The 18,128-nt window shown below is 39.0% G+C and overlaps 3 protein-coding genes across 6 annotated transcripts; all 3 read right to left on the bottom strand.

Annotated features, from left to right (window-relative positions):
* Window positions 1-106: 106 nt before the first annotated feature.
* LOC119991076 (cleavage and polyadenylation specificity factor subunit 6-like) lies at window positions 107-4,110 on the bottom strand. Of its 3 annotated transcripts, none has more exons than XR_005466129.1 (3): window positions 3,803-4,110; window positions 1,294-3,434; window positions 107-551 (listed from the first exon to the last, which is right to left on the bottom strand). XR_005466129.1 is itself a non-coding variant. In XM_038837266.1 (2 exons), the coding sequence occupies exon 2, from the start codon at window positions 3,380-3,382 to the stop codon at window positions 1,451-1,453; it is 1,932 nt and encodes a 643-aa protein (XP_038693194.1). In that variant the 5' UTR covers window positions 3,383-3,434; window positions 3,803-4,110; the 3' UTR covers window positions 796-1,450. The 3 variants fall into 3 exon arrangements, 1 of the variants encoding a protein (XP_038693194.1); XR_005466130.1 differs by lacking the exon at window positions 3,803-4,110 and adding an exon at window positions 3,723-3,741; XM_038837266.1 differs by lacking the exon at window positions 107-551 and having other exon boundaries at window positions 796-3,434.
* A 260-nt stretch (window positions 4,111-4,370) lies between these two features.
* LOC119991077 (actin-related protein 3-like) lies at window positions 4,371-10,891 on the bottom strand. The gene is made up of 9 exons (XM_038837268.1): window positions 10,430-10,891; window positions 9,833-10,292; window positions 8,585-8,731; window positions 7,783-7,875; window positions 7,493-7,612; window positions 6,689-6,799; window positions 5,699-5,824; window positions 5,522-5,620; window positions 4,371-4,947 (listed from the first exon to the last, which is right to left on the bottom strand). Exons 1-9 carry the CDS (start codon window positions 10,474-10,476, stop codon window positions 4,867-4,869), a joined length of 1,284 nt encoding a protein of 427 aa, XP_038693196.1. The 5' UTR covers window positions 10,477-10,891; the 3' UTR covers window positions 4,371-4,866.
* Window positions 10,892-12,303: 1,412 nt separating this feature from the next.
* On the bottom strand, window positions 12,304-17,952 carry LOC119991866 (protein SDA1 homolog). Of its 2 annotated transcripts, none has more exons than XM_038838370.1 (15): window positions 17,471-17,952; window positions 17,181-17,357; window positions 16,959-17,080; window positions 16,706-16,847; window positions 16,073-16,222; window positions 15,930-15,983; window positions 15,210-15,221; window positions 15,080-15,139; window positions 14,854-14,928; window positions 14,722-14,775; window positions 14,416-14,517; window positions 13,768-14,289; window positions 13,517-13,651; window positions 12,918-13,025; window positions 12,304-12,667 (listed from the first exon to the last, which is right to left on the bottom strand). In XM_038838370.1, the coding sequence occupies exons 1-15, from the start codon at window positions 17,864-17,866 to the stop codon at window positions 12,518-12,520; spliced, it is 2,259 nt and encodes a 752-aa protein (XP_038694298.1). In that variant the 5' UTR covers window positions 17,867-17,952; the 3' UTR covers window positions 12,304-12,517. The 2 variants fall into 2 exon arrangements, with proteins under 2 accessions (XP_038694298.1, XP_038694296.1); XM_038838368.1 differs by having other exon boundaries at window positions 15,210-15,305.
* Window positions 17,953-18,128: the final 176 nt, after the last annotated feature.

Raw genomic sequence — 18,128 nt, forward strand, 5'->3', positions numbered from 1 at the left:
TTCTAAGAAAAATCTATTATACATCAAACTAACTAACAAGAGCTACATTCAAACCCTAATTATATAAACCACCAAAAGTACACAATGTAATCTTATCAGGAACAACTTTACATAAACAACTCTCTACATATATGAACAAGTATTGGCCTCAGAATCAGTACATCACTTTTTACAAGCTCATTGATGAGCCACAACTTGTCAAATAAACAATAAAATAGGCCAATATATGCTGTAAACCTAACACATCTGCACTAAAACTTTACAAAACACAACATGGTGACTTACAAGAGCAAAAACAGGGTGCTTATACCAAAAACTAGTCACCCTTTCCATGTTTTACGACTGCACAACTCCAATCTTCCTAGACATATTCTTGTTGACTCATAATTTACATACTCTTAAGTCTTGCATGAACAAAATGGAATGCACTAACTTGATTGTGAGCAATGCCATGATCAGAAGAATCCAAGGCACCCATCTCAACACATCTTCCTCAAAGCAACCAAAATAGGCCGAGTCAATCATGAAAACAAAGACATCCCACTCCAATCCTGGATATGATGACAAGAGATGTTAACAAAATTAATTTGCCAACGACGCCAACTAATGTCTACCTCAAATCACTTGTTAAAACTGACAGTGCATTGGAAAGAGCTACGTCATATTTTAGAACGTATTGAACTCACAATCCTCAAGTCCTATGCCAAAGTAAACCAAATAAGTATTTTATATTTCCTCAAGGATTGAGCTGAAACAGAGATACTTTAGCTGAATATAGAATGAACTAGGAAGACATTTTTTCCCACAACAGGACTGAAGAAATGAAAACCAGTAAATGATAAAGACAAAGGACAAGCGTTTTAATACAAAACTAAACAGGAACAACAATAAGTCTGATTCGAATCTCCGCGAATGAACAAATTTCAACTTTTCCAAGTTACATGCATCTACTGATGCTAAAGCTATCACTTAACAAGCAAGTCAAAAGTAGGACATAAAGTAGCAGATGATCTAAACAAGAACGTAGAAAAGAAATTTTCAAATGCATCGAAATTTTAAGCCAAAAAACCACCTTTTCAAAAAGAGACTTCAAAGGACAAATACCAATGCTAGTAGACACTCAGCTGCAGCATGTTGAAGTCAAACCCATACGGAATGTCCACATTGACATACCACTTAATGTTACTAAATTGTTTTCAAACACACAAATATTAAGCACCACTTTAATGTCCGCATAATTTAGCATGAAATAAGTGGGGGAATCTATCTCATGGCCAGAGAAGTAGAACTTACTTCTTCTGAAGAAGTCACGCTCTTGATGCTCGCCAATTAAACCAGAGAGAATGATGGTGGATGCTGCGGTGAAACCCAATGGAGGCATTCTAAGACTACGAATATAAATTGCAACGTTATATAAGAAGGAAAGAAAAAGATGAACAGCAAAGCTGTTTCACTCTGACGGCATGTGTCTCCTCTTCCCAAAATCCACGTCCCTTGAACGAGACCTATGACTTTCTTCTGGCATTGCACGCGACCTGCTCCGAGGTCTAGAAGAAGACTGCCCTCTATCCCAGTCATCCTTGTAACCAGAGTCACGTTCTCTTTGCCGATGGTCACGATAGTTATCCTTTTCTTCCTGATATCGATGCTCCCTTTCAGACCTATCCCAATCCTGTTCTCTCTCATCTCGCTGCCTCCTATCAGTGTTCCCTGACCAGTCACGATCAGAACCTCGATCTTTTTCCCGAGAAGCAGCAGTTGGCCTACCTCCCTTTTCATGATTCACCTCTCCATGGCCATATTCAGAAGCACCATCATCACCACCGTAACTTGACTCCCTTGTTCTTCGACCTTGCTCCTCTCCTCCCCATGCGCCCATGCCAGAATCAGCCCACATTCCTGCATGATGCCCATCCATACTTGAGGAACCCATCATTCTTATCCCATTAGGTGCCATTCCCCGAGCAAAGAAGGCCGGGTTTACATGAGGAGCCACCCCTGCTAGTCCCATTGCATTAACAGCAGGAAATGATGGAAGCATGCCAGGAAAACCAGGGCCTGAAAACCCTCCATAACCACCATGACCCATAAAAGTCGGATCGAATCCAGCTCCCATCATACCTTGAGGATACATCATACTGCCAGCAGGACCCACAAATGCAGGACCTGCAAGGCCTTGTCCATAGCCTCCACCACCAGCTGGACCTCCAATTCCAGCCCCACCCATGTTCTTTGCACCCATTCCTCCTCTTCCCCTCATATGACCTCCACCCCCTGGACCTCTGTTTAGCATTCCCTGTCCACCCCGTCCCCAAGAGCCCCTACCATAGTTCCTCCCTCCATCCCCACCTTGATAATTCATATTATTACCTCTTCCAATACCATCATTCATGGGCTTCCTTCCCTGAGCCTGAGGTTGAGACTCAGGTTGGTTTTGGTTATAAGAGGCTCCCATCTGCTTCAGTGTTTGTGGAGAAGCAAAGGCAACAACACAAGCACGTCCATTAAAAAGATAACCATTCATTCCTCCTTTACAAGCAGCTGCGGCAGTAGGGTCATAGAACTCAACTTGACAATAGCCTTTGGATTTACCGCTAGCTCTCTCATCAAAGAACTTAATCTCCTTGACTCTTCCATACTGAGAAAAAACATTCTCCAGCTCTGCATCAGTTGTCCACCAATGTAATTCACCAACATAGAGCACGGTCAAGCCATTATCTACAGATGGTCGGATCTCATTTTCATTAACACAATTCACATTTGGATTCATGCTAGTTTGATTAGTCAGAATCTGTGGAACGCCGGAGTTAGGATTCAGAGCAGGTGCAGGGTTATTGGGTATCCTCACAGGTATACCAGCAATATCAGCCCCGATGTTTGGGGGCACAGATGTCGAACCCTGAAACCCAACATTCCGGACTTGAGCATCATGGGCGATCTCCATAACCTGCCCTTTTTGTGATACAGAAGACCCATCTGGGTAGCCAGCAGATACCAATCCCTGTCCTTTAACAGACAGTTGGACTCCCTGCTCAGGAAAACGTGTCCCAGTGTTAGAATAATGCCCTACAACTGGAACCCCAGAATTACTTAACCCATGTGTGCTCCCAGCTTCAACCTTTGGATCAGGAGCATCGATTTTCTGAGCTTGGAGGAGTCCATTTCCCACATTAGCAGGAGGTGGAGCCTCAGATCGGTGCATCTGGAGGAAGCCCTCTCCAACATTAACATCATTGTCTAGGTCATCATACTCATCATCTTCCCCTATCATTTCTTCATCTGCAAGTGCTGATATTGCTCCAGCCCCCTGATACTGCATCTTCTGATTAACTCCATACTCTTCGTCCCCATAATCTATTTGCTCTTCAACTGTTGGGTCCATTTAGAATCAAATCAAAATAGAGATAAATTCTTCCCCCACTGTCTCCCCCCACCTGCATGAGCCGGACAATGGCACATTTATAATTTTAATCTTATAAATTACTAATATCTTACACATACACATGCTTACTTCAAAAAAGAGAGGACAAAATTACGAATGGAATATAGCAATTGAAATAACACAGGCAATGCGGATATAACAGGACTAGCTAAATCTAGCTACAGTAACCACAACGCTATCTGCCATATCGCGTAATCTTGAGGAAAGAAGCAAAAAGGGAGGTCAAATAGAAGATACCCATTTCACAAAATACACATAAAATAAGGAAAAAGAGAATTACAAGCAACTACAACTAGCAAACATTGGAAACAAATAGCAAATCCGACCGATTTGAGCATCGTCAAGAATCGGGTTTCTTACTGTTTGTTTTCTGTATGGGTTTCAGGCTCAGCTAATACGGGGTGCTCAGACAAAACCCGCAGGCTTCCCCTTTCGCGGTTTCTCCCGACTCCTCTTCGTCTCCTCTCCCGCATCAACTAATGAGCTTTCGCTCTATTTTCGCACACGTGTGGGAGAAAATTTCCTAAACTTCTTCCATAAAGCTTTTTTTTTTCCTTTTTCTAAAGGCACTTTTTTTCAAGGAAACTAGACGCTGAATTGTGGCAATTGCCGACGTCCCGCACTGCACTGCGATAGGCCAAATATATGTATGCCTAGCAGAGCAGGACATGTATTTTTAATGTAGCTGATCAAAGCAGAGGCTGGGCGTCTGGTAAATACGTAAAGCTCAAAGCCCATGTGTATAAATACCTCCAGGAGATAATTACTATTGAGAGTAAAGTTCTACTAACATTCCTGTTCCGAATCCTAGTATACTAACATGTCTTGTCTTATTCTTCCAGATAAACTAATTCTACTGGGATTTCAATTTTCAACTCAGAATAAGTGAAGGGCAGTGCAGAAGCAGGAACTGAATTTAACAAAGCAATTTCCAACTCTAACTAAAAATTTCATTCCCTTTAATTTTTATCTAAATGAATGTAAATTCCCACCACCAAAAAGAGTAGTTGATACAGTTATTATCATTGTCAAGAATTCAATGACAAGGAAAGAAATGACTTACACATTCTTTATGTATTCTAACTAAGCTGAAGAACTAGAAATGCTATCTTATCCGAGAGTGGAGAACCAGAATTGCCCAAAGCTAAGACATTGACTGCAATACCACCGAAGCTGATGAACACCTGGAACTACCGACCTAATCAAAGAATGAATACAATGAACCCCCTCCCTTCTGTTATTCCTTACGACTGCAGTAGTGAAGGGTAACTGTCTGTATTTTACACCACCTCTCTGAACCCACGAACAAACTGTATGCATGCAACAAGCAGAGAGATTGGACGGATCAAGTGAACTGAGGTAGAATGAATTCCATGGAACCTTTTCATCTGGAAATGCCTACAATCAACGTAAAAGTCGATCTGTCAATACATCCCCTTGAAAACAGGATTTGTACGGCATATGCTTGCTCCATATTCCTCGTACTCTTCTTTTGTATGACAAGCCTGCACAAGTAGTAGGCACTCCATTACTTTCCAATCCAAAATCCAGTTACAAAATAAAAGGTAAACAAAGGCAGACATAACGAAAATCACAGGAGCATGGGAAATGATGGAATCCAGTTCTTATGCTTTTAGCTTTTCATTAGCAAGGCTATAACCCAATTCTATCCATAATTTAATTCTGTGAAAAGTGAAAAAAAAAAAAATTAACGAATCCAATGCACACAGTTGCCACACAATAGAGACATGGTCAGGAAAGGGCACGATGTGCACAGTCTAACACACACAATGCACAGAGTTTCCAAGAGTTGAACCTATGAGCCCTAGATTGCTTGTCAAGAAACCTCACCACTAACTTATAACCCAATTTGATCAGAGCTTATTCTACAATAGTATGTGATAATGCCAAATTCAATATTTCAGTAATATATTAATATGCAACACACAAGTGAACATGTGGCCCAGTGGTAGAGATGGGTAAAATCTCAAAGATGGGAATGGACTGAACATGAGCTTGCAGATTTATTTGAGAAATGAAACTCGTTAAACTTTCAGATCATAGGAAGAAATTCTATACCGTGAAAAATTCGGGCGTTGAAGCAAGTACAGAACCCCCGAACCAGACTGCAAATCGCTGAATAGGATGGCTGATAACATTAACTTCCACTGGTTGAGCCTGTAGGCACAGTGAAAGAAGAAATGCTCAGACTTCCAAAATAATAGTAAAAAAATCAATTCATCCAAAAATTCTTACTTTGATTTCCCCATCAAGTCGAGCATCGGACGCAAGAACCCGAGTATCCACAATTTTCTTCAGATCCCGTTGCAACCTTCTGTGGAAGTCCTTGAACATAGTTGATCCTCCAGACAACACTATATTCTATTAAACATGTGAAAACCAATGAGGTTTCAGAAGATAAAATTGTACATATATCCAAAATTAGCATGCGAACCAGAAAACAAGGAAATCAAGACCATACAGACAAGCGTTCATTTGTGCACTGGAATTACCTATGTATGGATCCTCGGGTGGGCACATTCAAAAGTTAGGTGGCCCAAGTAATCCAGAAATTTTAAGTAATATCCTTCAGTTTATGGTGGAAGAAGAATATTGTAGAGCAGTTTGTGAATTGCAGATACAACTGATAGATTGAAAATCCAAACATCCTAGGATCCATGAGCGGTGGCAATCAGTACAATTCCATGCTCTAACCCATCTTATTGGTTAAGAGAGAATGAAAATCTATTTACCCATGAATCACAAAATGCTATGTTTCTGAAAGAGGATTTCATAATTTATTCAAAAGTAATTAGCGGGATGGATCATGCACCTTTTTCCCCCAGTTATAGCGTAAAAAGTGCAGCGGGTCATCACCAAATTTGGCCCTACGATTTGATGGAAATAATGAACCACTGAAAAAAGATTTTCTGGAGACATCAACCAGAAATGTCCCAGCCAATTTTCCTGGAAGATGCCGTCACATCCAGCAGATATTCTGGGGGATATTACCAGCTTTTCAAAAGGCATTAAGTAATTATCAACTAGATAGACTATGGTATTGTGCTAGTCAAGTTCTTCTATACTGTAGTTTTGTCTCTGCCATCCTCGCCACAAATTATACTTCCATTCATATTAAACTAGATTTCTTGTGCTGCATCACAGTTAGGTATTTTCCATTCTTTTATCCATGCACATTTCATATAAAGGCTATGGCTAAATTTATACTCTAAAACTGTACTTCACCTTGTACAGAGCCCTCCTTGTGTCAATTGGAGCCGACTGAATACACTTGTCTATTACAACTGGCAAAGGAGTTGTAAAGTCACTGCTGTAAATCTCGGGATTGAAGAAAATCTGGCAACGCAGGGGGGAAGGAGGAGTAAATCTTAGCACAATGCAGTATAATTATAATAATTATCAAATACTAGAATAGACGAAAAAGGTAAAAATAAGAATTAAAAAAAATCTGTTCGCTTGAAACAGAACTCATCAGTTTCTCTCTAGCATCTTTTCAGTAAGATTCAACATGCAAAAGAGCACTATTATTGAAAAAATCACAGAATATATCAAAAACCAGAGCATCTTGCCCAATGTAATAATACTACAACCAGCACTTAGTAAAATAGTAAATTTGAACTTATTAACTCCAGTCAATGTCACTATGCTTGTTATGCATGTACTACATTGAATTTGGACATTTGCTTTTGGACCTCAAATAAAATTTACCCTATCCATTGAAGATCCCGCCGAAAAGGAGAAAATTAATTATATCCCGCCGAGATGGTTTAAGGAAAAATCTTTCCATATATTGTTCAACAAACACTTTTTTTAATGCAAAAGAAATTTGAAGGGCATCAAGAAGGTGCAAACCCAGCAAGAGAGATAAAAGGCCAAGAATATCCTAACTAGAAAACTATGTGCATGAATGATCTCCCTGTCAGCCATCCTGTACTAAACAAATGTAAACATGGCAAAAATTTCCTGTTATCGTGCATAGGATAACAAAAGTGTTTTTAAAATGAAAGACTATAGAAACAAAGATCAAACCTCAGGGCCAAGAAATCTTTCATAACCAACATCACATGAGTACGGTGCACCTGTCTTTGGTTTAATACCTCTCCATTGCTTAATATACTTGGCTGGTTCTTTGTCATGCTTGTTAAATTCCTGGATTCAGAGAACTTCTTAAGTATCAGAAAACTCTATGTACAATCTAAAGTTTTGAGCGACCATCGCATCAAATGGCACACTACAAACATCCAAAAAAAATCTCATGCTCAAGGCAATTACATCCATTTGTAACATTATTCAACAGAAGATCTCATAAAAAAAATAACCTTGACAATATCAGAGCAGGTGTAGCAATGCATTTCTTTCACTTGCCGAGCTACTTCAAATGAATCTTCTGGGGGTATCTTCTCTCCCCTTTCCTACAAAGAAATTTCTTTTCAAATATAATGATCACAATTACACAACACCTCAATCTAATAACTATGAGTTATACATAAAAACACATATCTATCATTTGTGGAAGCCAATTGATGGCTTATATAAGTAAGTTTATGAGCATTTACAGGGCAAACAGCTAGCACAGTAACAGGATTTCCAATGTCTCACTGAAAGAGTTCCAATATTACAAAAGAAGAATGCTGATAATATTTGAATTTGCATGTGGCGGACACCTTTCAAAGAGGAGCACTGACAAAAGAAGAAGACTAAAAATTAAAAATACACAGCACGCACCAAGAAGGCAGCAACATCATCCTATAAACCAAATCTGACATCATCAAAGGACATAGATGGATGCACATTATAAAAATTCAAAGAACATGCAACTGACTGAAGGACTTAATGGTAGCCTTCATATAAATTCGTAACAAGTTAAAAACTCCAATTAGAGTCCAAAAGGAAAGTTAGCATTTAGAAAAAGGACAATTTTACCTTAGATATTACAGCAATATAATAACTAAAACCACTGTAGACATTATGAGTAATAGCCTATATGGCTGTGATGTGAAGTGTTGATGTCAACCAGATTTTCAGAATCAAAGATACTAGATGCTGCTTCAGAGCCTTTGCCAATAACCATTACATAGTTCGTAATTGGTCAATTTCAAAATAGGAGCAAAATTAACTTACACGCATGAGCTGTTGAATAAAATGAGTAACATCTTTGCCAGCGATAGGAATTGACTTAATGCTGCTCCCAATAACATAACCATCTGCTACAGGTACCACATGAGTAGCCCCATCTCCAACATCAACTACAACCCCTGTCATCTCACACTAAAGATAACTGTAGGTCAATCTAAAAGTAGAAAATCAATAGATAAAATCCAAATGCAAGACAAAACGCATACTTGAATAGTTACTAAAGTAGGAATAACGCACAAACTTAAGAATGATGGACAATAAAACACAACTTTGAGACCAATAGGCATGGGTTTGGTAGATAAAGTTAGAGTCCTCCATATCAACCACTACATAAGTTACCACTTGAAGGTTCATCCACGAAATTTCCAGAGATAACTGCTAAAAAAACTATCTTTTTAAAGATGCCAATCCTTAATTCATAATGATTATTAAGAAGCATTCCCTAAGAAGAATAATCAGTAACTAAATTGGTTTTAGCACTGTGCATATAGTTTAAATCTCAATAAACTGAGAGTCCCGTATTCTATGGTTTTTCATGCATTACCCCTTAAAATGTTGATAGCATAAACATAAAGGTCTTAATACTCTTTTTGAACTGCACATTTCTTCTTTGAATGAAAAATTTCACCATCTTATCTTTACTTCAAACAACATCTACCATGGGACAGATACATTCATTTCTTTTCCAATCTTTCCTTATGGCATACGTTAGCGCTAGCACTCCTGACCCCTTCAAATGTCATTATCAAGGGAAAGCATACACCAAAACGTTCGTCATAAGAAGATATGTGTTTTGATTCCTCAAGCTCTAAACAGGAGAATAAAAGTGACTCCAATAATAATTTTTTCTAATCAGAAGTCCCTCTTTGGTCGTTGACTGAGAAATCCCGGAACGACATAATCTAGGCCCCATTGTAGAATAACACCTCCATCTGACAAAAAATTTTGACAATACCTAAGGTATTTGAATATAACTAAACATATATGATTGCCTGACCAATTTCACTCATGATTTACTAGTGCTGGAAATAATGTTGGGTCATCTAATAAGTTGAACACCTCAAAATATTAAGTTACTTTATCGATCCCTACTTTCTTCAACCATTAACATGATGGAAATCAAACGAATAGCCAAATTCTCTGGTAATTGCGAACTACAGGACTTCGAGCCTCTACGAGCTACCAAACAGCTATTCGAATAACCCCCGGAATTCAAAGAACTACAATTCTGACCTTGGATGTGGTATACCCAGCGGCAAGAGCAAGTACTGAATTGACAGCAATATAAAGCCCAGGAACATTGAACGTCTCAAACATGATCTCGCCCCTATACTCGCGAGTCTCTGGTGCAGTAAGCGGGCTCTCTGTCAACAGAAAGTAATGGTCTTCCGGATCACAACGAAGATAGTTGAAAATGCACTGCTGCCAGTAACGTTCCATGGCATCCCAATTCTCCACTTGACCGTGACGCATCGGATAGCTAAGATTGTAAATGTTACTAGATCTCGATTTCGCCAATGCCTCGTCTCCAATAAAGTAATCCAGATCTGCCATGACACCCGCGCTGTGTTGCGCTAACCAATTGGACTTAGAAGAACTCCTCGACTGATTCAGAAACGACTCGTTGACTGCCACTACCGTTGGAAGAGTAAAACAAGGCTCTACGTTACCAGCAAAACCCATCTTAGTATACCTGTGTCACAAAACAGAAAACAGCAATGATACGACAATCTGCAGACGAAACTTAATTGGAGCATTCTATCAAACAGGTACAGACCTATAAATCACAATACAAATATACCGACTCTGCAAACAATAAAATACACGTACCCGGTGCCGTTGTCAATGACGACGGCTGGGCGAGAAGTAGGGTCCATTAGGGAGGAAGAGTGAGCGACGGAATTGATAAAAATAACGATTGCAAAGGCGTCGGTGATAAAAATGGATCTGCGAGTGAGATCCGATATAGGTTTTAAGAAGGAATACAATCATCATCGAGAGGGGCGCTTCTGTGAGCGCGATAAGGGAGAGAGAGTAGACTTGAATCCCAAGCGAAAGCAGCGACTCAACCCACAACTTGGTGATGGCGACGGTAGCTTCCGGTTGGTGAAAACTACTCCTCCACCGAAACCCATCTCAAAAACAACACTTCGAATTCAACAAATTCGCTCCCATCATCGACTTCTTCATCATTACCTTCTCCTTCTATCGTTCTGCGATACCTTTCTTGGTAATCAAAACGGTACAGCACATCGACGGAGGCTTCTTTCTCTCTCTTTTTGGTCTCCTCTCGTGGCTTATTAATTAAAATCCAATGCGACTTGTCGCTGACTGGAGTATATATGACGTTGGTTTTGGACCGTTCGATTGAGTACAACAGATCGCATAACGGTCGTTTCATTCACATTGGGCCACTAATGGGGGCCCAAGGAGATGTAGAGACAATGAAGGGCATTTGATGACTTTGAGGTAAAATTGTTTCTGATTAGGACTCCAACGGCCCTCGATTGGTGAACAATGCGTTATCTTCGATGGTTTGCGGAGCATGTGATTCTTCGCTTATATTTGCCTGCTGCTCGTGCTAGCCCGGCAGACGGGACTCTATTTTGTTGGGTCTGTAAAAACTAATATTGAGTCACATCTCTATTACATAAAAAGTCAAGCTAAACACGTCTCTCGATATAACTACATCAACAAAACACATCTCTCAATATAACCACATCAACAAAACACAAATTCCTATACATTTTTCCTTCCCACCCAACATGGAGGCCAACGAATTCTCATTCCCTCCATATTGTCCACAATAAAACTACAGCAAAACATATCTCTCAATACAATCACATCAACAAAACACAAAACCTCATACGTATTTGTTGGCCAGACAAAATAATACCATTGCAAGTGCTCTAAGTTGAATCACTTACTACCAATAGTCACTTGACATGTGTCAGTTGAATAGTTTATGACTTGTTTGATTGGTGATCACAGCTTTTACACTTTTTGGGCCAGTGAAAAAGTTGAGGCCCAGCTGAGGTGGCCCAATCAACAAATCTTTTTTAATAAATCACAGAGTTTACCTCATAAAAATTAAATTCCAACCTCTCTCACCCGAAAACCCCAAGTCAACTAGATTTTATCATCGGTTATTGACAGTTTGATCAGTTTTTCTTTTTCTTTTTCTTTTTCAATCAATTCTCATTAATATATATTTGACGATAATCAATCAAACGATCGATTTGATTTGACACAACTTTTTTTAACACCCTTAGTTGTAATCACCATAGCAAAAGGGGTCACTCAATCGAATTTATCTGTCTTATTCCCAATTCTATGCTAAAGATTATGAATTTATGGCTAATGTATGGTATTACGACAAATGATATTTCAGATAAAATTCAGAAAACATGCGCTGCCGACATTGTTATTGTTGATCCATAAAAGAGGATCATTCAAAACAACTTTTAGTTAAGTATATTATTGTACTTTTCATTGCCTACCATTTTATCATGCTTGATGGAGCCCAGTGCCCACTTAGAGGGAATTTCATCTTAATTTTCTATCTTATAAAGTAGGAAAAAATGGGATGTAAGTAAATGAAAATCACGAGTATCTCTTATGACAATCATGTGTGTACTATCTTATTGAGGTTTCGAGATCAAACCTCCCCCATCCCCTTCCCCTGTACTCAAAAAAAAAAAAAAATATATATATATATATACATTGCAAGGTGGGACTTTATCATGGTATCAGTAACTAATTTATCTCTAAGCAAAATGTATATTAGGATAAAGCTTCATTACCAATACTACAATCTACCCAAACAGAAAGGGAGAGAGAAGAAAGGCACCTACATTGTTTCAAGCCCCAAGATTTCTACCAAAAACTACATGACTCGCAGTACCGTAAGTTCCTGAATCATTTCCATCCCTTCTTACCCCGGAACTGTTTACCAGAACGCAGCTGTTTTTTATTTTTCACTTGTCGAGATTTTGCAACTTTTGCTTTCTTTGCAGCAAGAGGCATGGCCTTTTTGTGTTCCTTCTGACGATTGCTCAAGCCGCCCGTCTGTCAGCAGTTAAAAATAAAAAAGATACAATCAAACAAGGCAAACAAAAGCATCCATTCAGTGGCATCTAATTCTACTATTCTAGCATAGCAAAGTAGCAATGTCCTTTGTAAGAGTAATAGCCACCACCAATAAACTTGTAACAGCAACTGATTCTCAAAATTGGAAAACAAAACTTACAAGACAGTTCTTTAAAAAATTAACTAAGATTCTAGACAAAATACATATAAACGTTGAAGAGAACAATACCTTCTTCTGTTTTACAGCAGCCCGAGCCTGGTACTTCCCCCTATCTTCTCTTCCTGCTCTCACTAATGCCAATCTTTCCTCCTTGCTTAGCTTCTTCCGAACATGCACCTATATGAGCATGAACAAATGTGTCGAAAGATGTGTGCGTGAAGGAGATTAATTTTGAATGGAAGGAGATCAATAAATGGGAAAAGAAGGTGCTTCTAAGCTATGTAAGGTGACTCTCGCCCAAAGGAGGTGAGCAAATTTAAGACTTGTGTTCACTCAAGTATTTGAGAAGGGGCAGAAATCAAGCCTTATAAACCTCATTTAAAGATCTCGTCTAGTTTATTGTCCATGAAATCTTATATTGGACGTCAAGAAAGAATTCTGCATCCCCCAGTGATTACAAATTTAGTTCAAGTCAAGTACGCATAAATTACAGTATTGCGTTTCATTTGCCTTTCAAGATGTTTTATCCAACAGAGTCAGTTTATCACACTTGTAAAACATCCTCAACAGCCGGTGCACTTTCTCATTTCCACCAAGAGGCATGTAATCTTCAAGCTAAAATAACAAACCAAAAGATAGAAATAACAGTAGAGACATAGATAACTAACTTCAAGCTTGGCACGATCCACACGCTTAGCACTCAATTCATCAGAGCTTGGAATCTTTGAATCTGCCAATTTGGCATCTGGACCTTTTCGTAACAAACCTTGTCTAGATAAAGCAAGTTGTGCATCCTTCTTCGCCTAATAATATTGACAACAAAGCATCCAACAATCAACATATCATTTTTGAGTGATCAACATTTATCCCGACATCTGAACCAGCAGAGAATTGGGTATAACATGAACAAATAACCTACCTTAAGCTCCTTGATCCTTTGGAAGTCCTCATTAGAGAGAATACCATCTGCTGAATCTGAAGATGTGTGCTTCATTTTTTCTTCGGCCAATCTCTTAAGGACACGAAGACTTGTCTCGGCAGCATTAATATCAATATCAGAAAAGTTCCTTTTTCGTGATTTAGAATTTTTTGCTTCGCTAGCACCAATACTAACCGCCTTCTCTTCTTCCACCTCATCTTCCTCAGCATCACTGACATGAATACCATTTTCGCCATCTTCTTCCTCATCTTCATCAACAGCGTCACTTTCCTCTACATCACTTTCACTCTCCTTGTCATGATCATCATCAGATCGACTGAACATGGACCTGTCACAGTCATCTCCATCCTCGCCATCATTATCCTCATTGTCATCATTCTGCTCTAATAACTCAACACCCAGAACATTGCTGAGAACACTAACTTCTCCGAATGCTTTCGGCCTTGCTTTTGGGTCTGCCGGGCGCCCCTGGTCCTTCTTTACTAACAACGATGGATGCAGCTACAGGTAAATTAAGTGTTATCCCTAAGCGCAACACACATAGGCATGCACGCACGCAAGCACACACAACTGTGCCAGCTTGAACAAACATATTGTCAAAGGAAGTATAAAAAGTAGCTCCAATACCTCTCTAAATAAAATCATTAGTGAACGAGCGGCAACTGAAACCGCCTTTTCATGTGACTTCTTATATAATACAAGGTCCCGGAGTCGATCTTCAGTCATCAACTATAAACCAGCAAAAAGAAAAGATTTTGTTTGACAGCATTGAGACTTAGCCTAAGATGTGACAAAAAGCATAAAGAGAGGCAACGACAATTAAAAAAAGAGTGTAAAACAATACTTTGGACAAGAAATTAAAACCCATAATTGAAAGCTCCAAATTTTGGATTTGATCAACTACATATACCCAAAACATGGACAGGAAATTACCGAAGGTATGCGCAGGCATATTTCCCTGATCACATTCAGTCCAATAGCAATAGCCTGGGAAAAGCAACCACAGCAAGTCAAATTTACTGGAAATTGATAGGAAAACTAACATAATGTGATTTAGCACAACACCTCTGGACGTGAGCGATCATGTATAAACTGATTTAGAATTTGTTTGAGTAATGGTTTAACTGCATCAGGAAGCACCTGTTTTATAAAAAAGTATTTAAGTAAAAACAGTTTAAAAAAAAGGGAAATTCAAACCTGATCATATCATGCCATGCCTGTTTGGGTGTCATTTGAGGGGGAGGGGAGAAAAATACTACCAAATTAAAACCATCAAAACAAGAAACTTTACCATATCATGGCACGCCTGGACTGCTGCTGCAAGTAAATTTGTGACATCACGTTGATGGGGCTGCACATATCATCTAATGATTAAATTTTAACCAATGGAATGACTTGGTTCACCAAGTTAAATAATATACCTGGATATATTTCTGAAGAAAAGGATAAAAGTTCAGTAAAATCAATCGGTGAAGCCCAACTGTTCGAGCAATTACTTTCAACATCATCATTTTAACCTGAAGCATGTAAAGAGCTAAATCTCAATACAAAAACAAATAAAAAAAATATGCAATAATATAGCAAGAATTCACAGAGTAGAAACATGATGAAGAACTCTTCTCTATTATTTTCCATGTTAATATTCTAGTATGGTCGTGTTAAAAAATGATGCAACTTAAAAGACAATGATTCCAGAAACTTCATCCACCATGACAAAGACCGAAATACATTGGCCTAGGATTAAATAGATATCACACCTGGAGGGGCTGCATCCCAAATAGATATTGCAAGTCCATCCATAACTATGCTAAAACAATAAAAAGCTCAACTAAAAACCTTGGTGTAGCACCTACGGTGATCACATGCATTTTTGGATCTTTGGCTATTTCATGCTAACTGGTATTCCTTCATACATGTTCTAAAACATATTAAGATAGATGACAAGCTAATAATCCCCAAAAAATTGTAAATTTCAATTAGACAGACAAGCTAATATAACTTCATTAGACAAGAAACGGACAGAATAGTGTAACTACTATTAAGCAACTGAATGCCGAGTTCCAGTGACACACATACATAAGACATGGTAAATTTTTTCAAAAGAATGGACATAAGGCATGATGAAATCTACAAAGTCTTACCTCAAAACATTCATTACAGGTTTGAAGGCGAGAGAATAACTTCTCAACAAATCCCTGCAAGAATCATTACAAAACCTCTTTCGGTCCCACTGGTAGCTTAAATAAATGAATTGGAGCGATATTATGATAAAAAGGTAGCCAACCTGAGCATCCTTTAGATGGTTAACTGGCGAATAATAATTTGAAGAAATTTTTTCTGATGACATACGTTGCTGCCTTTTCATGTTACGAAAAGCACGCTGCAGCTTCGCTTTCTTTTTTTTCTTGCTAGAAGATGTACCTTTATGGTGTGCCTGAAATTTTTAGATACAGTTGCTAATTATCTATCAAATAACTAAGATATACCTGTCAAGAGGCTCATGGCATGGGAAAAAACAATTTCTATAGTGTGATTGGGTCTACGATACAAATAGTGGGTTTACGTTATAGAAGAAGCACCTGTATATGTGAGATTAGATATTAACTAGTTATATCTGAACTAAGTTGGGGGGGGGGGGGGGGTGTCACACTGTCATGTATAATGGCACAATTGATCATCAATTATGGGACAGATAGAAATGCCCTAAACTTCAACATCATGTTCATAATTCAAGTAGTTGGAAAAATCATCAATTGAATTCCTTAAGTTGATTTGTATCCTTATGATGAGATGAGTACATAAGTATCAGAGTAGATTAGGAATAGCAAATCAGACAAAAACAGCTAATTTATAATGAAATATACATGCATCGTCCAAAGCTCAGGGATGGCTTCAGATCTGATATAATGCAACTGACCTTGTAAATAGCCTCCTTATTAATGACAACTTGTGAAGTCTCATGAGCCATATCGTCATCGCCGCCTGAATCATTACTGTCTTCGTCACCTTGGATCTTTTCGTAATCAAGGAGAAAAGATATAGCAGCTATCATAATCCTAAGAAATTCAAAACACTGATGATATGACCTTACGACAATGAATGGAAATTACGAAACATTTTTTGGAAGGGTATGAAATAACAAAAATAAGGATCGAATAAAAGATGATTTAGAGGAAGGATGAAAACATGCTGTGCAAATAGCATTAGCAGTTCTATCATCAAACCACACCTTCCTCCTGTGAAGCTCGCATAGAATGGTAAGTGATCTCTTTGCTTTCGCCTCGTCCTCTTGCTACAAAAAAGTATCAAAGCCGAAGAATCAGTAAAATACACCAAACAATCCATGATCACACCAAGAATCTTTAAAAAAAAAATGAAGGAGCATTATAAACCTGCAGCATCGAAAACACGATGTTTTGAAGAGCCCTATTCACAGCTTCGTTCTTATGTTTCTTATTCATGCGCCTAATGCTATGAATAACATGAGAGAATGCCAATTTCCTCAAAACCCTATCACCCAGTGTCTGCAGCTCCACGAACAAGGCAAGAGTTTCCTTGATATCCACTATCTACCAATCAAAAATCTCTGTCAAACACACATATTCCTCATTCTATCATCATTATTCTTACTAATCAAGAAATCAAATATACAATGCATAAATATTATCACGCTCTAACATACCTTACGATTGAGGAGGAGAATCAGAGCTTTTGTGACGTGGCAACGGAGTCCTGAGGGCAGAGATGGTGCGGACGACTTAAGGAAGTCAGCGAGTTGCTTATGGAAATCGGCGAGCTGCTTTGGGTAGAAGGGAGTGACATGGGCAAGGAACATGGCGCGATCGCCAAGGTCCTTGGAGACGGTGGGGTCAGCAGCAACACCGGAGATAGAGGTGAAGTTCATGGCAGCCTGTTGCCGGAAGAGCTCCAGAGCGGAGTTGAATTGGCTGTAGAGGAGGCCGAGTTCGGTCAGGTATCCCTCCGGGTCACACTTCATCTTCGACTGAAGAGCCGGAAGGCTCAGCTTCTCGGCACCACGTCCGGAAGCCGCCAGCGCCTCCGTCGCAAAAGTGGCCATTGTTGTTCGTGTGGTTGATCAGCGCAGTGGCTGTCAGATTTTTGGGATCTTGTGGACTGCCAAAAACCCTAGTCAAACCCTTTTCGTTGGTGCATATGTAGAATGGTGCATCTTACCGCATCCTATCTCTCCCTTTTATGATGGGCTGACCCGATACGATGGATCATGACCCGATGGGCGACCTTGTATGGTTAATGCAAGTTGTGTTTCTTAAAATTTAGCTTACGGGAGATCATTGTCTTCTTCTTTTTTGTATTATTTG

Source organism: Tripterygium wilfordii, chromosome 22 (assembly GCF_013401445.1).
Source record: "Tripterygium wilfordii isolate XIE 37 chromosome 22, ASM1340144v1, whole genome shotgun sequence".
Classification (NCBI taxonomy): Eukaryota; Viridiplantae; Streptophyta; class Magnoliopsida; order Celastrales; family Celastraceae; genus Tripterygium; species Tripterygium wilfordii.

What these genes read in the sequence shown, in the direction of transcription:
- LOC119991077 (XM_038837268.1), bottom strand. Translation starts at nt 10,476, where the DNA reads ATGGACCCTACTTCTCGCCCAGCCGTCGTCATTGACAACGGCACCGG. An exon ending in TTATTCAACAGCTCATGCGT is followed by an intron (nt 7,876 to 8,584) that starts GTAAGTTAATTT and finishes ATTTCTTTGTAG; the next exon opens with GAAAGGGGAGAGAAGATACC. An exon ending in CAACGCCCGAATTTTTCACG is followed by an intron (nt 4,948 to 5,521) that starts GTATAGAATTTC and finishes CTACTTGTGCAG; the next exon opens with GCTTGTCATACAAAAGAAGA.
- LOC119991866 (XM_038838368.1), bottom strand. Translation starts at nt 17,866, where the DNA reads ATGGCCACTTTTGCGACGGAGGCGCTGGCGGCTTCCGGACGTGGTGCC. An exon ending in ATGATCGCTCACGTCCAGAG is followed by an intron (nt 14,776 to 14,853) that starts GTGTTGTGCTAA and finishes TGCTTTTCCCAG; the next exon opens with GCTATTGCTATTGGACTGAA. An exon ending in TAATGATTTTATTTAGAGAG is followed by an intron (nt 14,290 to 14,415) that starts GTATTGGAGCTA and finishes ATTTACCTGTAG; the next exon opens with CTGCATCCATCGTTGTTAGT.
- LOC119991076 (XM_038837266.1), bottom strand. Translation starts at nt 3,382, where the DNA reads ATGGACCCAACAGTTGAAGAGCAAATAGATTATGGGGACGAAGAGTAT.